This window comes from Polypterus senegalus, chromosome 13, assembly GCF_016835505.1.
Source record: "Polypterus senegalus isolate Bchr_013 chromosome 13, ASM1683550v1, whole genome shotgun sequence".
NCBI lineage: Eukaryota > Metazoa > Chordata > Cladistia > Polypteriformes > Polypteridae > Polypterus > Polypterus senegalus.
Window position 1 is genome coordinate 93,168,348 of NC_053166.1, and position 20,463 is coordinate 93,188,810.

Below are 20,463 nucleotides of genomic sequence, written 5' to 3' on the forward strand. Positions count from 1 at the left end.
TTTCTTTTATAGGGTTTATTTCTTTTTCTTTTTTCTGCATACATTGAATGTTACATTCATTGACATATTTACTTTGCTACATTGTAGGGGCTGCCTGCTTTCCTCCCACATCAGAAAATCTGACTTTAGGATATGATTTCTTCCCCAATGATTTCAAAGGATATGAGGTAAAATTGAGGGAACTTTTAGTGAATCTACAATTTAGCTATTTAGTATTTTAATTATTTGTTCTAAATGAGTTTCAAAACATTTAAGTTTAATTCAATAGTTTGTAGCATTTGTTGAGGAAGTGAATTATAAAGACTTCTTGCTGAATCTTGAAAGCTGCCAAGCAAAGCAAATCTAAGAGAATAATTAACAATATAGTAATATAGTACAGTGGAACCTCGGTTTACGAGTAACTTGGTTTACGAGTGTTTTGCAAGACGAGCAAAAATTTTTAATACATTTTGATTTGATAAACGAGCGATGTCTTGCAATACGAGCAGTATGGATACACTTTGTCTGCTGAGCGTCATGTGATCACAACTGAGCTGATGGTTCTTCTCTCTCTCTCCTTATCTCGCTCAGCCAGCTCTCTCTCTCTCCTTATCTCGCTCTCTCTGTTTACTACAGCATTGTGACTGTGTGTGTGTGTGCTGTGAAGTGCAAGTCCCCATCTTGCTCTTGCTTGATCTTTTTGGATGCGCTTATACGGCGAACTGCTACAGCACTGGGAGACTGCGATTGCTTTGGGACACTCTTCCGCGTGTCGTCCTGTTGGGTGGAATCCCACATGAGTTTAGAAACTCACACCAGCCATGATTCTTTTTAAAGGTAAAGTGCAGGTTAATTTGTATTATGTATTTTACTTTATATTTTGTCTTAAATCATTTTTATATGAATAGTTTTGGGTTGTGGAACGAATCATCTGAGTTTCCATTATTTCTTATGGGGAAATTTGCTTTGATATACGAGTGTTTTGGATTGCGAGCATGTTTCCGGAACGAATTATGCTCTCAAACCGAGGTTCCACTGTATATTTGTTTATCATTTTACTTGGGGAAAATGTGTTCTTTTTTTTGGCCTTCAACAAAGTACAAGGTCAAATTCTCCATTAGTTTACTTTATGCATTTGAAGTGGGCTTAAACCATGTATCTTTGCACCCTAAGTGACATTTGTGCCAATGGTGAGTGTGTCTGTGTTTGTGTGCGTGTGTACATATATATACAATTTATTGGCCAAAGAGTTTCCCTTTTTGAAATGATTTGTAATGACTACTTTGGATGCTCTTATTCTATTTTCATGAAGGAGGATCTCAGTTTAGCTTGTCAATATTATCAGATATTGGCAGATTCACACTTTGAGAAACTTTAATTTCCTTTCATGGTCTGATGCAAAAAAATGTGGTGTTTTGTTCTATAGGATATTCTGGAACATGACTTGGAAGAAATGTCCATCTCTAACCAGCAGAATAAAGGTAAAATGTGTTGTCTGAATAATGAAAAGTACACAGGTAAAGAAATGGGTAGCAGATTTTGATAATTATTTATTTTGCTAGTTCCAAATAAAAGGATGCTGAAGGTCAGCTAAGTAAACATTTATGACTAGTAGGAAACAGCTTTGTCCTGTGTTAGTCTTTTGATGATGGTCTCACCAATCACATTATAGAAGCATTTCATTTTCCCACCAAAATCTATAAAACATAAGCCATTGTTTTGTTGGGTGTATTCAGTGCTAATGTTTGAAATGTGCCATCTATTGGAATCTATTTTGCAGTGCATGTTGTTATAAAATGCATTGCATTTTCATTCCAACTGACAGTGCTTCACAAACATTACCACCACTGTTGAGAATCCCATACCAAATGCTGTATAACTGAACAGATGGCAAACTTAAAGTATAACTTGGTAAAGGAAATTTAAAAAGGAAAATATAGAAAATTAAAAAAATGATAAAGGGGCTACAAATCTCATTCATGTCAATTAAACTTTCTGGTGATCTACCTAAAAAATTTGGGAAAAAAAAGAGTAAGAATAAACTGTGTAAATAAATAACACATTTCATTAACAGGTAAAAAGACAGCACACTGCCCTCCGAGGACCTGAGTTTGAGACCACCATGGTCATGCCATTAGCTCCTTCCCTCTGCGTGACAGTTAATGGGCTCCAATGATATTAGTATTTCCTCTATCAGCCATTTTTATGTCTTTAACTTTTTTCTGTTTAAAATGTCCATTATTAGGTTATAGTGTTATGTGTATACACAATCTATTGGAATGCAAAAATATAATGCATTTTTATTAGTACATGTGACAAATGTCTAGAAATGAGTGTGTCAAGAATGGTGTTCTTGAGTGACTGTATTGTAAGTGAAGTCATGGGTATTGCTGTTACAGTTACATATAGCTTGCTTAGATTATGTAAAAGAAGTCTAAAACTGAAAATCTTTGGAAATGTCGTGTAACATGACACAGCCTTAACAGTCAACAACTGACATAACATACATAAATCTCTGAGTAATCACAGAAACCCATGCTGACATGAGAACATGGGGTGAATGTGCAATTTCCAGATTGACACTGCAAGCAGTTTTAGTAAACTCACTAGGAAAATGGTTTTAATTGTAAGTAATTTGCTTCAGAAAACAAAGGTGCAATTGTTCTCAAGTAGAAAATTTATACTTATAACTCATGCTATGGGTCCCTTGTACATTATCACTTTCTTTCATTAATCACCCTCATTATCAATCATTTGCAGGTTTTATTTATTAAAATAAAAAATAAGGTTTTTGCTGGAACTTGCAGCAAATTAAATCTTGAAGTGGTTAGAAAAATTATAAGTGTTGATACCTATCTAAACTGTCTCTGAAAATCTTCCTACCTTATAGAGAATGTGCAAGATGTTTTTAGTAATGAGCAAATGCCGAGTCTACCGTCCCACAACAAATGGAATTGTTCAATTAAATTACTGCCTGCTACAACATTACCAAAGGCTCGGTTACAGTATATTGCTACCAGAGATAAATGCACTATAAAAATGTATACAGAAAAACTTCAAAACTTCTATTACAGTATTTACAAATGTGCAACAGATTACTATAATTGTGAAATGAAGCACCAAAATAGCAAGTTTTGAAATAATGTAAAAAAAATGAAATGTTTCTGGTATCTTCCTTTTCCTTACCCCTCAAAACACAACAAAGCATTTCACTTCTCTGATTAACAAACACTTGTGTGGACAGTTACATTCTCAACACTTGATATTAACATTGCCTGCCTTACTGAATAGCTAGTGTCTGTTTGATTTTGGCATTAGCTTTGACCCATGGTTAAAAGTCTGGGGTAGTGGAGATACAGTATATGTCCAGGATGTGGAGAAATCTAAATAAAATAAGATAACAGAGAGATATACTGTATACCATCTTGTGCAAGTTTCCACAACACCTTAAAACTTCACTTATTTAATAAAAAATAAAAGTTCTGCATATAAATTTCACAGATTGAACAATACAAAACCCTAAGGCTGGTTAGTGCTGTTTCATGAATCCAATGTCCTGGGCTTGGTTCCCGCACTCAGATGTGGAGTGTGACAGATAGCAGGGGTGGTTTGACGACCCAACCGGGAATAAAATCATGAACCCATACATGGCAGGGAGGCCAGTGTAGAGGATGAATGGGCGGACAGCCTCCCAAGAGTACATGCTAACATGACACACTGGGTGGCAGGATTCCTGAGCCAGTATACCTATTCATGTGCTTGCAGGGCATCCTGTGAGTTGCAGTCCTGAGGGGAGCTGCTGGGGAGAGCGGTTCCTACTTTCAGGAGCTTCTGCCTGACCCGAGAGTGCTTTCACCTTGACACTGGAAATATTCCCAAGACTGGAATAAAAGTGGTTCTGTCCACTCTGGAGTCAGAGTCAGGAGAGGTGTCAGATGAGGCTTGATTGGAGAAGGATTGGAAATGAATAGGACAGAGAATGAAAGAAGAAAGAAGAGTGTTGCTTATAGTGAGACCTGTGAAAAGGAATTGTGTTTAATAAAAAAAGGTCATTTTAAATCCGGAACTGTAGTCAGTGTAATTTTGTCTTAGGTCTTGGGGTCTATGATGCTCCCTAGTGGCCACAGGAGTTTGCATCTTTTCTCATTGTGACAGAGTGTTTCCCTCCTACATACCAAAAGATGGGCAAGATAGGTTAACTGGTAACTGTAAATTTGCTCCAGTGAGAGTGTTGGTGTGTGAGAAGGGGTACTGATGCTTTATTTACAGTAAAGTTGTTTCCTCCATTGCACCCAATGCAAAGGGCTCATGTCCCTCACAACCCTGAGTTAGTTTAAGTGTTGAGAATAGAAAAAAGTATGAGATCAATATATATCCATACACAATTTATAAATGTAAGGGAACTATCTAATTAAATAATACAATAATAGAGAGAAACTCACATTTGTTCTAACTGTTCACTGATTAAGAATACAAAAAAACTCTTAGTAAAGATAAGACTGTACTTAAACAGCTCCCAGAAGAAATAAGAACCAGACAGTGTGGATTAACCTAGCTAAATCAAAATCTCTTTATTTCACCAAGTGCATATATAGTTAAGGAATTTGTTCAGGTGTGTCTGATCTACAGACAGTGGATACTTACATTTCACAATAACTTGCATTCCACATAAATGCAATGCAGTACAAGTTCAAACATGCATAACATTCAGTGCAAATATCTTAGACATGCAGTGCAGACAGAAAGACAAAGTCAAAAGATCACCTTGATTGTGCTGAAGTTATGTTGTGCTGTTCATTATTATTATTATTATTGCAAATTACATGAGGCAGCAGTAAAGCAGTTCAACTAGAATTACAGCAACTCAAAATGAGCACATTTAATTTTCACAGTTCCAGAAGGTCATGTGGATTGTACTGTATTTATAGAATGTCCACTTTAAAATGTATCCCATGTTTTATGCTTATACTAGCAAAATACCCGCGCTTCGCAGTGGAGAAGTATTGTGTTAAAGAAGTAATGAAAAAGAAAAGGAAACATTTAAATAATAATGTAACATGATTGACAATGTAATTGTTTTCATTGTCATGAGTGTTGCTGGCATATTATATATATATATATATATATATATATATATATATATATATATATATATATATATATATATATATATATATATATATATATATATATATATATATATATATATTGTGGTCCCCGGCCGTAACTCGGCCTCCCACGGCCATCGAGCAGACGTCTATTATAGTATATGGACGAAAAAATAGGTTCCAGTTATGACCATTACACGTAGAATTTCGAAATGAAACCTGCTTAACTTTTGTAAGTAAGCTGTAAGGAATGAGCCTGTCAAATTTCAGCCTTCTACCTACACGGGAAGTTGGAGAATTAGTGATGAGTGAGTGAGTGAGTCAGTGAGGGCTTTGCCTTTTATTAGTATAAATAAGTGACTGGCGTTACATAAGTAGCTGGGGTTTCAGATGTGCAGCATGCATTCTCCTGTTTGCTATTAAAGATGCCTTTCTCTTTTTCCTGTTCGTCCAAATATTGATCATTCCTTTGCTGAAGGATTTTCTAAAATGGAGGAACACTCTATGCATGCCACTAAAATGCATTTAAAACCGCAGTAACTGCAGTCACATTAAGTTACAGAAATATGAAAGCGTAAATTTAGAATAACTAAGTAAAAGAAAAGAAAATTACTTAACACAACAAGTACTCATGGGCTCCTGGGTGTTTACATTTAGAAAGCTGAAAAGAGGTTGTGCTGCATCAGGAACAAAGAGAGAAAAACACAAATCCTTTGGTTTTAAATGCAACATTTTAAACCTCTCATAATTTTCTTTTACAAAAGCTAAAATATTGAACAATATATTGTTCTCTGCACCACCAACCTATCCACTTGCCTATAAGCAGAATAAGCAGCCCAGCTGCAAGTAATACCATCAATATTAATAGTGGTTAAAGTAGCAACACTTCACTGACCTCAGTAAGTGTTAAATATGAAAAGCAGTTCTTACTGTAGTCAACATATTGTGTCTGGAATCTGAGAAAGTTCTGACAGTTCTTTTCTTAGTGTGAAGACCCTTGTTACAACTCTTTTGTATGTCAGTCTCGCTAAAGTACACTTTCTTACTACTTTGTTTGCTTGCCGATTGACTATAACCTTGTGGTTTGTTCTGTGTCTGTGTTATAAAAAGTGTCTGCCAGGGTGGGTGCACCTGCTGGGTTTATAGGTTCTGATCACTTAGTCAGATTAGCGAAAAATTAGAAGGATTAGCAACAAATGTCTGTAATTCTAATTTGCAAGGTTCCCATAATGACAATTGTGGAATTGAAATACTTATTCTTCAAGGCTATAACCTTTGCAGCTAAAAGCTCTTTTGCTGAATGTGTATTTGCTTGAGAAGTTATGTACATTCCAGTCAGTATCCCAGTAAATCCACTGATGAATCAGATAGAGGTGTGTTTAGCCTTTTTTGTAACAAAAAGCTGACGAGGGATAATAGTCTATGTTTACAAAAATAACAAGCTATAACTTATCCATCTAATTTCTAAGAGAAAAAATATTAACGAGAAACAAATCAGGAAGACTCATTTAGAATCCTTGTCTTCTGAACCTCATGAGAGAGTTGGATGCTCCAGCTCATATTTTTTTATCACAAGTCTTTATATCAATTCATGAGTTGTCAAGTAGCAGATCATCAAGGAAATCACATATTTCCATAAGTGATTAATATGCTTAACAGTTTTTATACAGTATAAGAAAAGATTCTGTTAAGGATAATTAGAGTCTGGTATCATATTAAAAGGCTTAGGATAGGCTTTACTGTAGAATGATAAGGAGGGGTTCAGGATGGGCAGCCTGTTGGCCTAGGTCTCCAAGACTGAGACATGTCTTTACTTTGTCTTTTTACTTGGTCTGTTATAGCTGACCATGGGCACCACAGAGGTTTATTTTCTCTGGGGATACAGCTAACTGGAGTTTTTTTCAACTGGTGATAATTCAATGATATGAACTGGTTACAACACTCTGCATTATACAATAACAAACAAAATTAAATGGAATTCTTTAGCGAAAGTGATGCATTATTTCCATTGTGCTGACATAAAATATCATTATTTGACAAAATTAACAAACACATGAAGAGTGACCAAAACACGGCACCATCTCAGTGAACTGCACTTCCACTTGTTTGCTTACATATTCCCATATTGTGCAGTGCATGTTCAGCTCTATAACTGTAGTACAATAAGATGGAAAAGCTCAAATGAGGCCCAAGAAATTTAACATTATGAGGTTTCTTCATTGTTTGAAAAGAGGGATAAAAATGTAATATAAAGAACTGTATTTGGAAAAAAATATTTGTAGAATGAATGACAGTTGAGGCGGCACAGTTGTGCAGTTAGGAGATCTGGGTTCGCTTCCCGGGTCCTCCCTGCGTGGAGTTTGCATGTTCTCCCTGTGTCTGCATGGGTTTTCTCCCACAGTCCAAAGACATGCAGGTTAGGTGCATTGGCAATTCTAAATTGTCCCTAGTATGTGCTTGGTAGGTGTGTGTGTGCTTGCCCTCCGGTGGGCTGGCGCCCTGCCTGGGGTTTGTTTCCTGCCTTGCACCCTGTGTTGGCTGGGATTGGCTCCAGCAGATCCCCGTGACCCTGTAGTTAGGATATAGCGGGTTGGTTAATGGATGGGTGGATGACAGTTGAATTTTATTTTGCTTTAGGCAGTCTGGCTCTAACTAGTTTGTATTGTAAAATAGAAAGAGATTGGGCAGAATAACCCCATTATAGGTACAATTATATACTAACTCAATAAAACAAACCAAAGGACTTAGAAGGTTTCAAGCTATTCCACCAGGAGGCAAATGGGGCTCCGGGTGTTGTGGTCCGAAAATGAACACCAACATCTGGGTAGTTCTGTTTGTTTATATGATTGAGATTGTGTATTTGTATAGGAACATCCCAATTTGAGAACAGTATCATGTTTTTAACTCCAATATGTCGTAGAGCCTACATCCATCCATCCATTATCCAACCCACTATATCCTAACTACAGGGTCATGGGGGTCTGCTGGAGCCAATCCCAGCCAACACAGAGTGCAAGGCAGGAAACAAACCCCAGGCAGGGCGCCAGCCCACCACAGCGTAGAGCCTACAATTCATCAAAAATTGCAACAGATGTTCCTGACCCATGTCTCCAACAGACACAGGAAGTTAGACAAGAAGTTGACCGTATATTCATTAATGAGCGGATGGATGAGTTTTAAGCTTAAATTGTAGCTTACCAAGCTTCAGTTGCTTTATTTAGACACAATTCAATTTTGATGTTTTGGAACAATGATGAGATGTGATGATAGCAGTGCACGGACACTCAGTGAGCTATGAATGTACAGTAAATAACATGAAATAAATGTAACATGTTTACTAAAATGGGTAACTGACAAAATGAACAAATAATATAAAATATACAGACCTATACATTATTTAAGGTATGGAGGTAAAAGAATTGTTGTTATTGCTATTAGGGGACTTCGGCCCCTGCTTGCTTTGCTTGCCCATAATAGAGAAACATGGAGAAGCTCATGTCAAAATAATTACTAGCTTAAATTATAATAATACCAACAAAGAAAATGGTTACTTACAACAGAGAACATGCATATGAAATCAATAACCCAATCAGTTAGAGCAGTCTGGAATGAACTGGGTTAGAGCAGGGGGTTTCAAACTTTTAAAACCAGGGAGCGCCAAATTGTTGTACCATCTAGTCAATGCCTCCGCTTATATAAACCCAAAGCTGCGAATCGGAGCATGGTCTTGGATCTTGGCTACTAATAGGATTCACACAGCATGATTTTGGATAGTAGTATACCTACTATGCCAGAGGAGCACTGCCATCTATCATCTATCTCAGTCCATCTATTAATCTTCCACCTTGACTGGGATAATAATCGAGAACCATCCTAGCCGGGTTATGCCTCCATGTATCGTGTCCATCCATTATGATCACCTGTTCAGGCCAGGAATCTCCCGTCATCCCAGCTGGGGTGCCAGTCCATCTATTAGGACACTTACAACAGTTAAATATGATTTTTATTTTATGATCAACTAAGTTGAAAAGATAGAATATAAAAAGTTACATGATCAAATTCTGGTTAGTAAATTACCTAAACCACCAAAATTACATTCTTGTCCTAAAACCTTGGGAGTATAGCTTTATTGTGATCTTTATATTTCGATGCTGCTATGAGGTAAAATGAGATATTGCAGAGGACCAATTCTGCATTCTTTTGTGAGGCTCCATTGATTCTCATGGCTGATAATTCAAAAAGAAAAAGTTTATAAAAGGAGGAATTGTACAGATTCAGGGATAAAGAATCTGCCCCCCTCCTGTGAGAAGTAAGGTCCAGTAGAAGATATAGCTGAGGAGAGAAAGGAGTGTTTGTGACCAGAACGGGGCAGAGAAAAGAAGAAACATGGGATCAGTATTAAGAAATAGAAGAGCTACAGTTACATATGAATTCTGATGAAAACGAGAAAGATAACTTGCAAATGTTTCTACGTCAATGTGAAGTCTAAGATTGCTTCATGGAAATGCAGTTCTGCTTGTAGGTTCAGCTTGTTCCTATGTTTATTTTTTAAGGAAGGAAGAAGGATAAAAAACATTAGTAACTACGTCTAATGCAAACATTTTCTACTGTTGATTAACATCAGTGAACACTAAAATTAAATGTTAGGTACATTCATTTTACTATTACTAATTGATAACGATTGTCTTTGTTCCTCGTTTTACATTCTATAATGCTTCAGTCTGAAAGTTTCTAAAACTATTCTAAAAATGATGGCAGGCCATCTAAGGTTTACCAAACTAAAATATTGGTAATTTAGGTGGATCAGACTTGAAAGAGGAAGCATGAGAGAAGGACACATGTTGTTGTGCAGACTGCTACTGGTGGAATGGGAGGTGGGGTGAAAGAAAGACAGCTTTCCCCTATGAAGATGCTCAATTTCACAAAAATCTGTGGGTCTTGGCATGCAGTTCCTAGAGAGTTTCACACCTGGCATGTGCCAGGGTGGTGTGCTGTTACCTCAGACTGCATTGTTATGAAATTGAGTCTTAACAACGGCAGAATGGCTGTAAGGCCTCCAAAAAAAAAGCCAACAAGCAATATAGGGTCTTGAATATCCTGCCCAGCAGAGGCTCACTTTAATTCAGTCAGGCCCCAAATATGACCTGTTGGCTTCAGCTGGAGCAGCCCAAAAATGTAAAACACAAAATCTCCATAAATCTATTATTAAACTATACAAGAGGAAGGATAACTGTCCATCCCTGGCTTGTGAACAAAAAGAGCAACAGAGAAGCTTTTATAAATTTAAGATTTATTTACAAAAATAGCAAGTAAGGCCAAACTGCTCAATATAGAAAAAGAGGGAAAATATTTGACTAACAAGGCAATCCACAAACATATTCAAATATATCGTCCAGAAAAAAAAAATCCAAGAAAACAATGTAAGAATATATAAAAAAATAGCTGAAACTAGAAATAGCAATACCTACAGGACTCAACAATAAAATTAACAATCTCCTGAGCATTTACTTAAATTGGTAGAGGCAGGACCAGGAGTGGTGATGTCAGGGTGGCTCCATGTTCTGGAGCCCCACCCACAAAGAACAATGAACAAAAATAAACTTAGAGACAACAGTAGCATTTATTTCTATAGCACATTTTAATACTCAGGCTGTAGCTCAAAGTGCTTTACAAGATGTCAAAGAAAAAAAAAACCCAAATGAAATTAGGTAAGAAATTAATAATAATAATAATTTAATAATATTATCATTAGTGTTAGCTAATGTACCCCTTAAATAAAAATAGCTCAAGTTTTTGTTTTTTTTTAAAATGCAATCTGGCTGAAGTACTGATTAGGTAGTGACATCACATATGCATGTTGTGAAGAAACCATAAGAACAACAAAAAAGGTTTGGGGTAGCCACCCTGCATAGTTCAAGAGATGCAAAGAATATGAAGAAAATGTCTTTTCAGACCAAGCTCAGTTCAAAAATTAATAACATAATACAAAATGGTGTTTATAAAGAGTTGATGGAAGAAGTGAGGTTGTCAGGCGGGACTTCTTTCTGATGGTCTGCAGATGAGGAAAGAGAGAAAGTGTTATCTGAGGGTGTCAACCCTCAGTCTAGTGATTGATCACATTTACTGGAGGTTGTAAATTGTCTACTAATCTTGTGTGTGTGACAATGCATATGTTGTAAAATATTAACAAATGATGTGAAAAGGAGATCAGGCAGCTCCATAAAGTGTGAGGTGGAGTATGCTCACAGTACACATGAGTGAAAGTTCTGTGCATGCGCGATGCAAACTGGGCAGGTAGCACAGATTGAGCAGTGACATCTCAATCCAACATGGCTGCTACAGCTGTGTGATGCCATGCTGGACTCACAAAGCATCATTGGGCACTGGGTAAAAAATTAATCTGCGCTGGCTGCACAGCAAATTTTTAGGGGAAAAAATTGGCAGATAGGGTTGCTGGTGACCTCAGGAAATACACTGTCAAATATCCTTTGACGAACTTTGCTAATCCACACAAATCTTCATATCTTATAATAACTATTTTTAAGTGGAAATAACAGTGAAAATATACATAACTAAATAATAATGAACATAGTATATGTGCACAGATGTTAACATGGTTACTTGCTGTAGCAGCTCAACATATTTACATGTTTAAGCAGCACAACATATTTACATGGTGTGAAATTATTTGCTTATTTTTAATATTCTTTTACACAGTGAAGCTTTCTTCATTCATTACATCTACATGGCTTCTCTCTAGTATTTTTGAAAATTTTATGTATGTTTACATCTAAATATGTCAAAGTAAATATGTTACGGCACATGACATCATATGATCCACCTGTCCATTTAACAACCAACTCTGGACAGCTAATGAAAATTCACAACACACACATTCAATTAGAAGACCTTTAAGTTGTGCCCAGCAATGTTAAGGATAGACTCTGGACCCAAACTACCTTAAATTTGATTAAGTGATTTTAATCCATTTGAAAATGTTATTTGTGCTGTACAATAGGTCATGTTTCTGTACAACATTCAAATTCAGTGATTCAGGAAAAAAAGTCAATGAAAGCTCAGGTGACACTTTGTTTTTCAAACATAAAGCAAAATTAAAATAGTGCAATGTCAAAATAAATCATGAATATTTAAACTTTGTGTGAAAAGTTTAGTGAGCAAAACTGCTCTGAATCTTTTACATTTGAATTTTGTATGCCATATATATTTATATTTAGAGAAAACTAGAGCTGTCATTCTTATTGTGCCTATCATGTAATCAGCTTCTGCAATTTGCCACACACTTAGCACATTTAGCCGCAGTATTTTGCGAATAATAGCAGGTTACGCACAGAAGAAGGACAAGGTACCATCCTTCTTTTTCCCCCCATCACAAAAAAATGGCTTCTACCAGTTGTCTTACTGTCATCTGATGTCACAGGGGTTCTCTTCCTGTCTGAAATGCTGCGTGCCCAACTTCACTGTTCCTTTCTTCTTTCATGCTGTGCAGCTGCACTGTGGCTTGCAGTGAAAGGGCCCAAAGCACAATTTAATGGCCAAGGTAGCCTGCACATCTAATTCATGGGTCATGTTACACTTATCATGGCATAGGCTTTTGAGATTAAGGTTCAAGGCCAAATGTTTCTGAGTTTTTGTATGACAGACAGGCAGTCCTTAGCATTTTCTATACATATACCGGTATGTTGTTTACAATGCATGCAGCATTCATTAGCAGAGGCTGAACTAATCACAAATTTGTACTATAAAAGCTATTGGTTACATTACCTTTCCACAAAATTAAGGCCATCAAAGGTTTCACTAGCCCAGTTTGAGGCTTAGATTAGACATGCATGTGATTTCCACAAATTCAAGTATGTCATTTCACAAACCAACATTCTTCTACTATTTTTGAAAAAAAAAAGCATATTTTGAAGACATTTGAGTGCTTTCTTTGATTTATGTGTGCTTTGTAAAGCATCATGTGGTGGTGTCTTCTGTCAACGAGTCTTTATTAAATAAAGTATGACTGACTGGTAGCCAACCTGTTTATCTATTTATGTATTTATTTAGGAACATTTCAATTTGGGAACAGTACCACGTTTTTGCCATCGGAATGTCATGAAGCCTATAATATACCTGAAAGTGCAACAGAAGCTCCTGACCCAGGTCTCCAACAGACACAGGAATTTAGATATGAAGTTGACCGTACATTCATTAATGAGCAACTGGGTGAGTTTTAAGAGTAAACTGTGGCTTTACCAAAATTCAGTTACTATATTTAGATGCAATTCACCTTTGATATTTTGGACCTGTAATGAGGTGAAATAAGATAACTAGATACGGTTTAGCACAAAATAGCAGTGCATGGACACTCAATGAGCTATGGCTGTAAATAATATCAAATAAACTTACCATGTTTACTAAAAATGGATATCTGACAAAATGAACATATAAAATATACAAACCTATACACAATTTAAGGTATGTAGGTAAAAGCTTTGTTGTTAGTGTTACATGGAGAAGCTGTTAACAGTCAAAGTAACTACTGGCTTAAATTATACTAATACTGTATCCAGCAGGGGGCACATTTTTCCTGGAATTGCGTTCTTTATTGCTGCAGAAGAGACTTGAACCATATATATCCATTTAGAAACTATGGCGGAAATAATCAGATGTCAGCAATATCCATCCATCCATTAGCCAACCTGCTATATCCTAACCACAGGGTCACGGGGGTCTGCTGGAGCCAATCCCAGCCAACACAGGGCGCAAGGCAGGAAACAAACCCCAGGCAGGGTGCCAGCCCACCACAGTGTAGAGCCTACAATTTACCAGAAATTGCAACAAATGTTCCTGACCCATGTCTCCAACAAACACAGGAAGTTAGACAAGAAGTTGACCGTATATTCATTAATGAGCGGATGGATGATCTTAAATTGTAGCTTACCAAGCTTCAGTTGCTTTATTTAGACACAATTCAATTTTGATGTTTTGGAACAATGACGAGATGTGATGATAGCAGTGCACGGACACTCAGTGAGCTATGAATGTAAATAACATGAAATAAATGTAACATGTTTACTAAAATGGGTAACTGACAAAATGAACAAATAATATAAAATATACAGACCTATACATTATTTAAGGTATGGAGGTAAAAGAATTGTTATTGCTACTAGGGGGCTTCGGCCCCTGTTTGCTTTGCTTCCCCATAATAGAGAAACATGGAGAAGCTCATGTCAAAATAATTACTAGCTTAAATTATAATACCACCAACAAAGAAAATGGTTACTTACAACAGAGAACATGCATATGAAATCAATAACCCAATCAGTTAGAGCAGTCTGGAATGAACTGGGTTAGAGCAGGGGGTTTCAAACTTTTAAAACCAGGGAGCGCCAAATTGTTGTACCATCTAGTCAATGCCTCCGCTTATATAAACCCAAAGCTGCGAATCGGAGCATGGTCTTGGATCTTGACTACTAATAGGATTCACACAGCATGATTTTGGATAGTAGTATACCTACTATGCCAGAGGAGCACTGCCATCTATCATCTATCTCAGTCCATCCATTAATCTTCCACCTTGACTGGGATAATAATCGAGAACCATCCTAGCCGGGTTATGCCTCCATGTATCGTGTCCATCCATTATGATCACCTGTTCAGGCCAGGAATCTCCCGTCATCCCAGCTGGGGTGCCAGTCCATCTATTAGGACACTTACAACAGTTAAATATGATTTTTATTTTGTGATCAACTAAGATGAAAAGATAGAATATAAAAAGTTACATGATCAAATTCTGGTTAGTAAATTACCTAAACCACCAAAATTACATTCTTGTCCTAAAACCTTGGGAGTATAGCTTTATTGTGATCTTTATATTTCGATGCTGCTATGAGGTAAAATGAGATATTGCAGAGGATCAATTCTGCATTCTTTTGTGAGGCTCCATTGATTCTCATGGCTGATAATTCAAAAAGAAAAAGTTTATAAAAGGAGGAATTGTACAGATTCAGGGATAAAGAATCTGCCCCCCTCCTGTGAGAAGTAAGGTCCAGTAGAAGATATAGCTGAGGAGAGAAAGGAGTGTTTGTGACCAGAACGGGGCAGAGAAAAGAAGAAACATGGGATGAGTATTAAGAAATAGAAGAGCTACAGTTACATATGAATTCTGATGAAAACGAGAAAGATAACTTGCAAATGTTTCTACGTCAATGTGAAGTCTAAGATTGCTTCATGGAAATGCAGTTCTGCTTGTAGGTTCAGCTTGTTCCTATGTTTATTTTTTAAGGAAGGAAGAAGGATAAAAAACATTAGTAACTACGTCTAATGCAAACATTTTCTACTGTTAATTAACATCAGCGAACACTAAAATTAAATGCTAGATACGTTCATTTTATTATTACTAATTGATAACGATTGTCTTTGTTCCTCGTTTTACATTCTATAATGCTTCAGTCTGAAAGTTTCTAAAACTATTCTAAAAATGATGGCAGGCCATCTAAGGTTTACCAAACTAAAATATTGGTAATTTAGGTGGATCAGACTTGAAAGAGGAAGCATGAGAGAAGGACACATGTTGTTGTGCAGACTGCTACTGATGGAATGGGAGGTGGGGTGAAAGAAAGACAGCTTTCCCCTATGAAGATGCTCAATTTCACAAAAATCAGTGGGTCTTGGAATGCAGTTCCTAGAGAGTTTCACACCTGGCATGTGCCGGGGTGGTGTGCTGTTACCTCAGACTGCATTGTTATGAAATTGAGTCTTAACAACGGCAGAATGGCTGTAAGGCCTCCAAAAAAAAAGCCAACAAGCAATATAGGGTCTTGAATATCCTGCCCAGCAGAGGCTCACTTTAATTCAGTCAGGCCCCAAATATGACCTGTTGGCTTCAGCTGGAGCAGCCCAAAAATGTAAAACACAAAATCTCCATAAATCTATTATTAAACTATACAAGAGGAAGGATAACTGTCCATCCCTGGCTTGTGAACAAAAAGAGCAACAGAGAAGCTTTTATAAATTTAAGATTTATTTACAAAAATAGCAAGTAAGGCCAAAATGCTCAATATAGAAAAAGAGGGAAAATATTTGACTAACAAGGCAATCCACAGCAATCTTATTCAAATATATCATCCAGAAAAAAAATCCAAGAAAACAGTGTAAGAATATATAAAAAATAGCTGAAACTAGAAATAGCAATACCTACAGGACTCAACAATAAAATTAACAATCTCCTGAGCATTTACTTAAATTGGTAGAGGCAGGACCAGGAGTGGTGATGTCAGGGTGGCTCCATGTTCTGGAGCCCCACCCACAAAGAACAATGAACAAAAACAATCTTAAAGAGACAACAGTAGCATTTATTTCTATAGCACATTTTAATACTCAGGCTGTAGCTCAAAGTGCTTTACAAGATGTCAAAGAAAAAAAACCCAAATGAAATTAGGTAAGAAATTAATAATAATAATAATTTAATAATATTATCATTAGTGTTAGCTAATGTACCCCTTAAATAAAAATAGCTCAAGTTTTTTTTTTTTTTTTTAAAATGCAATCTGGCTGAAGTACTGATTAGGTAGTGACATCACATATGCATGTTGTGAAGAAACCATAAGAACAACAAAAAAGGTTTGGGGTAGCCACCCTGCATAGTTCAAGAGATGCAAAGAATATGAAGAAAATGTCATTTTAGACCAAGCTCAATTCAAAAATTAATAACATAATACAAAATGGTGTTTATAAAGAGTTGATGGAAGAAGTGAGGTTGTCAGGCGGGACTTCTTTCTGATTGTCTGCAGAGGAGGAAAGAGAGAAAGTGTTATCTGAGGGTGTCAACCCTCAGTCTGGTGATTGATCACATTTACTGGAGGTTGTAAATTGTCTACTAATCTTGTGTGTGTGACAATGCATATGTTGTAAAATATTAACAACTGATGCGAAAAGGCAGCTCCGTAAAGTGTGAGGTGGAGTATGCTCACAGTACACATGAGTGAAAGTTCTGTGCATGCGCGATGCAAACTGGGCAGGTAGCGCAGATTGAGTAGTGACATCTCAATCCAACATGGCTGCTATAGCTGTGTGATGCGATGCTGGACTCACAAAGCATCAGAGGGCACTGGGTAAAAAATTAATCTGTGCTGGCTGCACAGCAAATTTTTAGGGGAAAAAATTGGCAGATAGGGTTGTTGGGGAACCCAGGAAATGCACTGTCAAATATCCTTTGACGAACTTTGCTAATCCACACAAATCTTCATATCTTATACTAACTATTTTTAAGTGGAAATAACAGTGAAAATATACATAACTAAATAATAATGAACATAGTATATGTGCACAGATGTTAACATGGTTACTTGCTGTAGCAGCTGAACATATTTACATGTTTAAGCAGCACAACATATTTACATGGTGTGAAATTATTTTTAATATTCTTTTACACAGTGAAGCTTTCTTCATTCATTACATCTACATGGCTTCTCTCTAGTATTTTTGAAAATTTTATGTATGTTTACATCTAAATATGGCAAAGTAAATATGTTAAGGCACATGACATCATATGATCCACCTGTCCATTTAACAACCAACTCTGGACAGCTAATGAAAATTCACAACACACACATTCAATTAGAAGACCTTTAAGTTGTGCCCAGCAATGTTAAGGATAGACTCTGGACCCAAACTACCTTAAATTTGATTAAGTGATTTTAATCCATTTGAAAATGTTATTTGTGCTGTACAATAGGTCATGTTTCTGTACAACATTCAAATTCAGTGATTCAGGAAAAAAAGTCAATGAAAGCTCAGGTGACACTTTGTTTTTCAAACATAAAGCAAAATTAAAATAGTGCAATGTCAAAATAAATCATGAATATTTAAACTTTGTGTGAAAAGTTTAGTGAGCAAAACTGCTCTGAATCTTTTACTACATTTGAACTTTGTATGCCATATAGATTAATATTTAGTGAAGACTAGTATATTGCAAATAATAGGTTATGCACAGTAGAAGGACAAGGTACCATCCTTCTTTTTCCCCCCATCACAAAAAAATGGCTTCTACCAGTTGTCTTACTGTCATCTGATGTCACAGGGGTTCTCTTCCTGTCTGAAATGCTGCGTGCCCAACTTCACTGTTCCTTTCTTCTTTCATGCTGTGCAGCTGCACTGTGGCTTGCAGTGAAAGGGCCCAAAGCACAATTTAATGGCCAAGGTAGCCTGCACATCTAATTCATGGGTCATGTTACACTTATCATGGCATAGGCTTTTGAGATTAAGGTTCAAGGCCAAATGTTTCTGAGTTTTTGTATGACAGACAGGCAGTCCTTAGCATTTTCTATACATATACCGGTATGTTGTTTACAATGCATGCAGCATTCATTAGCAGAGGCTGAACTAATCACAAATTTGTACTATAAAAGCTATTGGTTACATTACCTTTCCACAAAATTAAGGCCATCAAAGGTTTCACTAGCCCAGTTTGAGGCTTAGATTAGACATGCATGTGATTTCCACAAATTCAAGTATGTCATTTCACAAACCAACATTCTTCTACTATTTTTGAAAAAAAAAAGCATATTTTGAAGACATTTGAGTGCTTTCTTTTATTTATGTGTGCTTTGTAAAGCATCATGTGGTGGTGTCTTCTGTCAACGAGTCTTTATTAAATAAAGTATGACTGACTGGTAGCCAACCTGTTTATCTATTTATGTATTTATTTAGGAACATTTCAATTTGGGAACAGTACCACGTTTTTGCCATCGGAATGTCATGAAGCCTATAATATACCTGAAAGTGCAACAGAAGCTCCTGACCCAGGTCTCCAACAGACACAGGAATTTAGATATGAAGTTGACCGTACATTCATTAATGAGCAACTGGGTGAGTTTTAAGAGTAAACTGTGGCTTTACCAAAATTCAGTTACTATATTTAGATGCAATTCACCTTTGATATTTTGGACCTGTAATGAGGTGAAATAAGATAACTAGATACGGTTTAGCACAAAATAGCAGTGCATGGACACTCAATGAGCTATGGCTGTAAATAATATCAAATAAACTTACCATGTTTACTAAAAATGGATATCTGACAAAATGAACATATAAAATATACAAACCTATACACAATTTAAGGTATGTAGGTAAAAGCTTTGTTGTTAGTGTTACATGGAGAAGCTGTTAACAGTCAAAGTAACTACTGGCTTAAATTATACTAATTGCAATTTTTATTGAAGCAGAAGAGACTTGAGCCTTATACAGTAATCCCTCGCTATATTGCGCTTCGACTTTCGCGGCTTTACTCTATCGCGGATCTTAAATGTAAGCATATCTAAATATATATCACGGATTTTTCGCTGGTTCATGGATTTCTGCTTCCTCAGTTTGTTTGCCCAGTTGATTTCATACAAGGGACGCTACTGGCAGATGGCTGAGAAGCTACCCAATCAGAGCACGTATTACGTATTAAATAAAACTCCTCAATGATATACGATATGCTTCCCTCGCGGTGCTTCGCACACTTAAAAGCCCAACAGCCCTATTGATTTTTGATTGTTTACTTTTCTCTCTCTCTCTGACATTCTCTGCTCCTGACGCGCACACTTCTTTGAAGAGGAAGATATGTTTGCATTCTTTTAATTGAGAGAAAGAACTGTCATCTCTGTCTTGTCATGGAGTACAGTTTAAACTTTTGACTAAAGGGTGTTATTTCATGTCTAGAGGGCTGTAATAATGTTAAAAAATGTATTTAGAAGGTCGTAAACAGGTTTTCTCTAACTGCGAAAATATTAGATTTATAAATAAAGAATCCTACTTTGCGGAAATTCATTTATCGTGGTAGAGCCTGGAACGGATTAACCACGATAAACGAGGGTTTACTGTATATCCATTTAGAAACTATGGCAGAAATAATCAGATGACAGCAATATCCATCCATCCATTATCCAACCTGCTATATCCTAACCACAGTATCACGGGGGGCTGCTGGAGCCAATCCCAGCCAACACAGGGTGCAAGGCAGGAAACAAACCCTGGGCAGGGCGCCAGCCCACCGCAGGGCACACACACACACATACCAAGCACACACTAGGGACAATTTAGAATCCCCAGCGTACCTAACCTGCATGTCTTTGGACTGTGGGAGGAAACCAGAGCACCTGGAGGAAACCCGACACAGACACGGGGAGAACATGCAAATAAAAGAGGCAGATCTTGCTTCTAAATTTGTAGCTTCCACCCCCAAGATACAAAGCATAATTATTTATACATACAGTACATATCCAGGCCGGAGAGAGGTAAATGGTACATACAGTTGTCATTCAGTTCCTTCAATGGGGAAAGCTGACAGCTAAAAGAGCCTGGTCCAGCAGGGTGTTCAGCGGCA

At 36.8% G+C, this 20,463-nt stretch overlaps 1 protein-coding gene across 2 annotated transcripts in view; it reads left to right on the plus strand.

Annotated features, from left to right (window-relative positions):
* LOC120541883 (interferon regulatory factor 3-like) overlaps positions 1–20,463 on the plus strand; it is a 48,591-nt gene that overhangs the window by 16,569 nt on the left and 11,559 nt on the right. For both annotated transcript variants that reach the window (XR_005636107.1, XM_039773832.1), the window contains exons 4-7: positions 88–167; positions 1,406–1,460; positions 13,155–13,313; positions 18,804–18,962. Coding sequence is in view for 1 of the 2 variants with exons in the window: in XM_039773832.1 (XP_039629766.1) it covers positions 88–167; positions 1,406–1,460; positions 13,155–13,313; positions 18,804–18,962 (453 nt within the window). In the remaining variant the exon portion in view is untranslated. The remainder of the gene's footprint in view (positions 1–87; positions 168–1,405; positions 1,461–13,154; positions 13,314–18,803; positions 18,963–20,463) is intronic.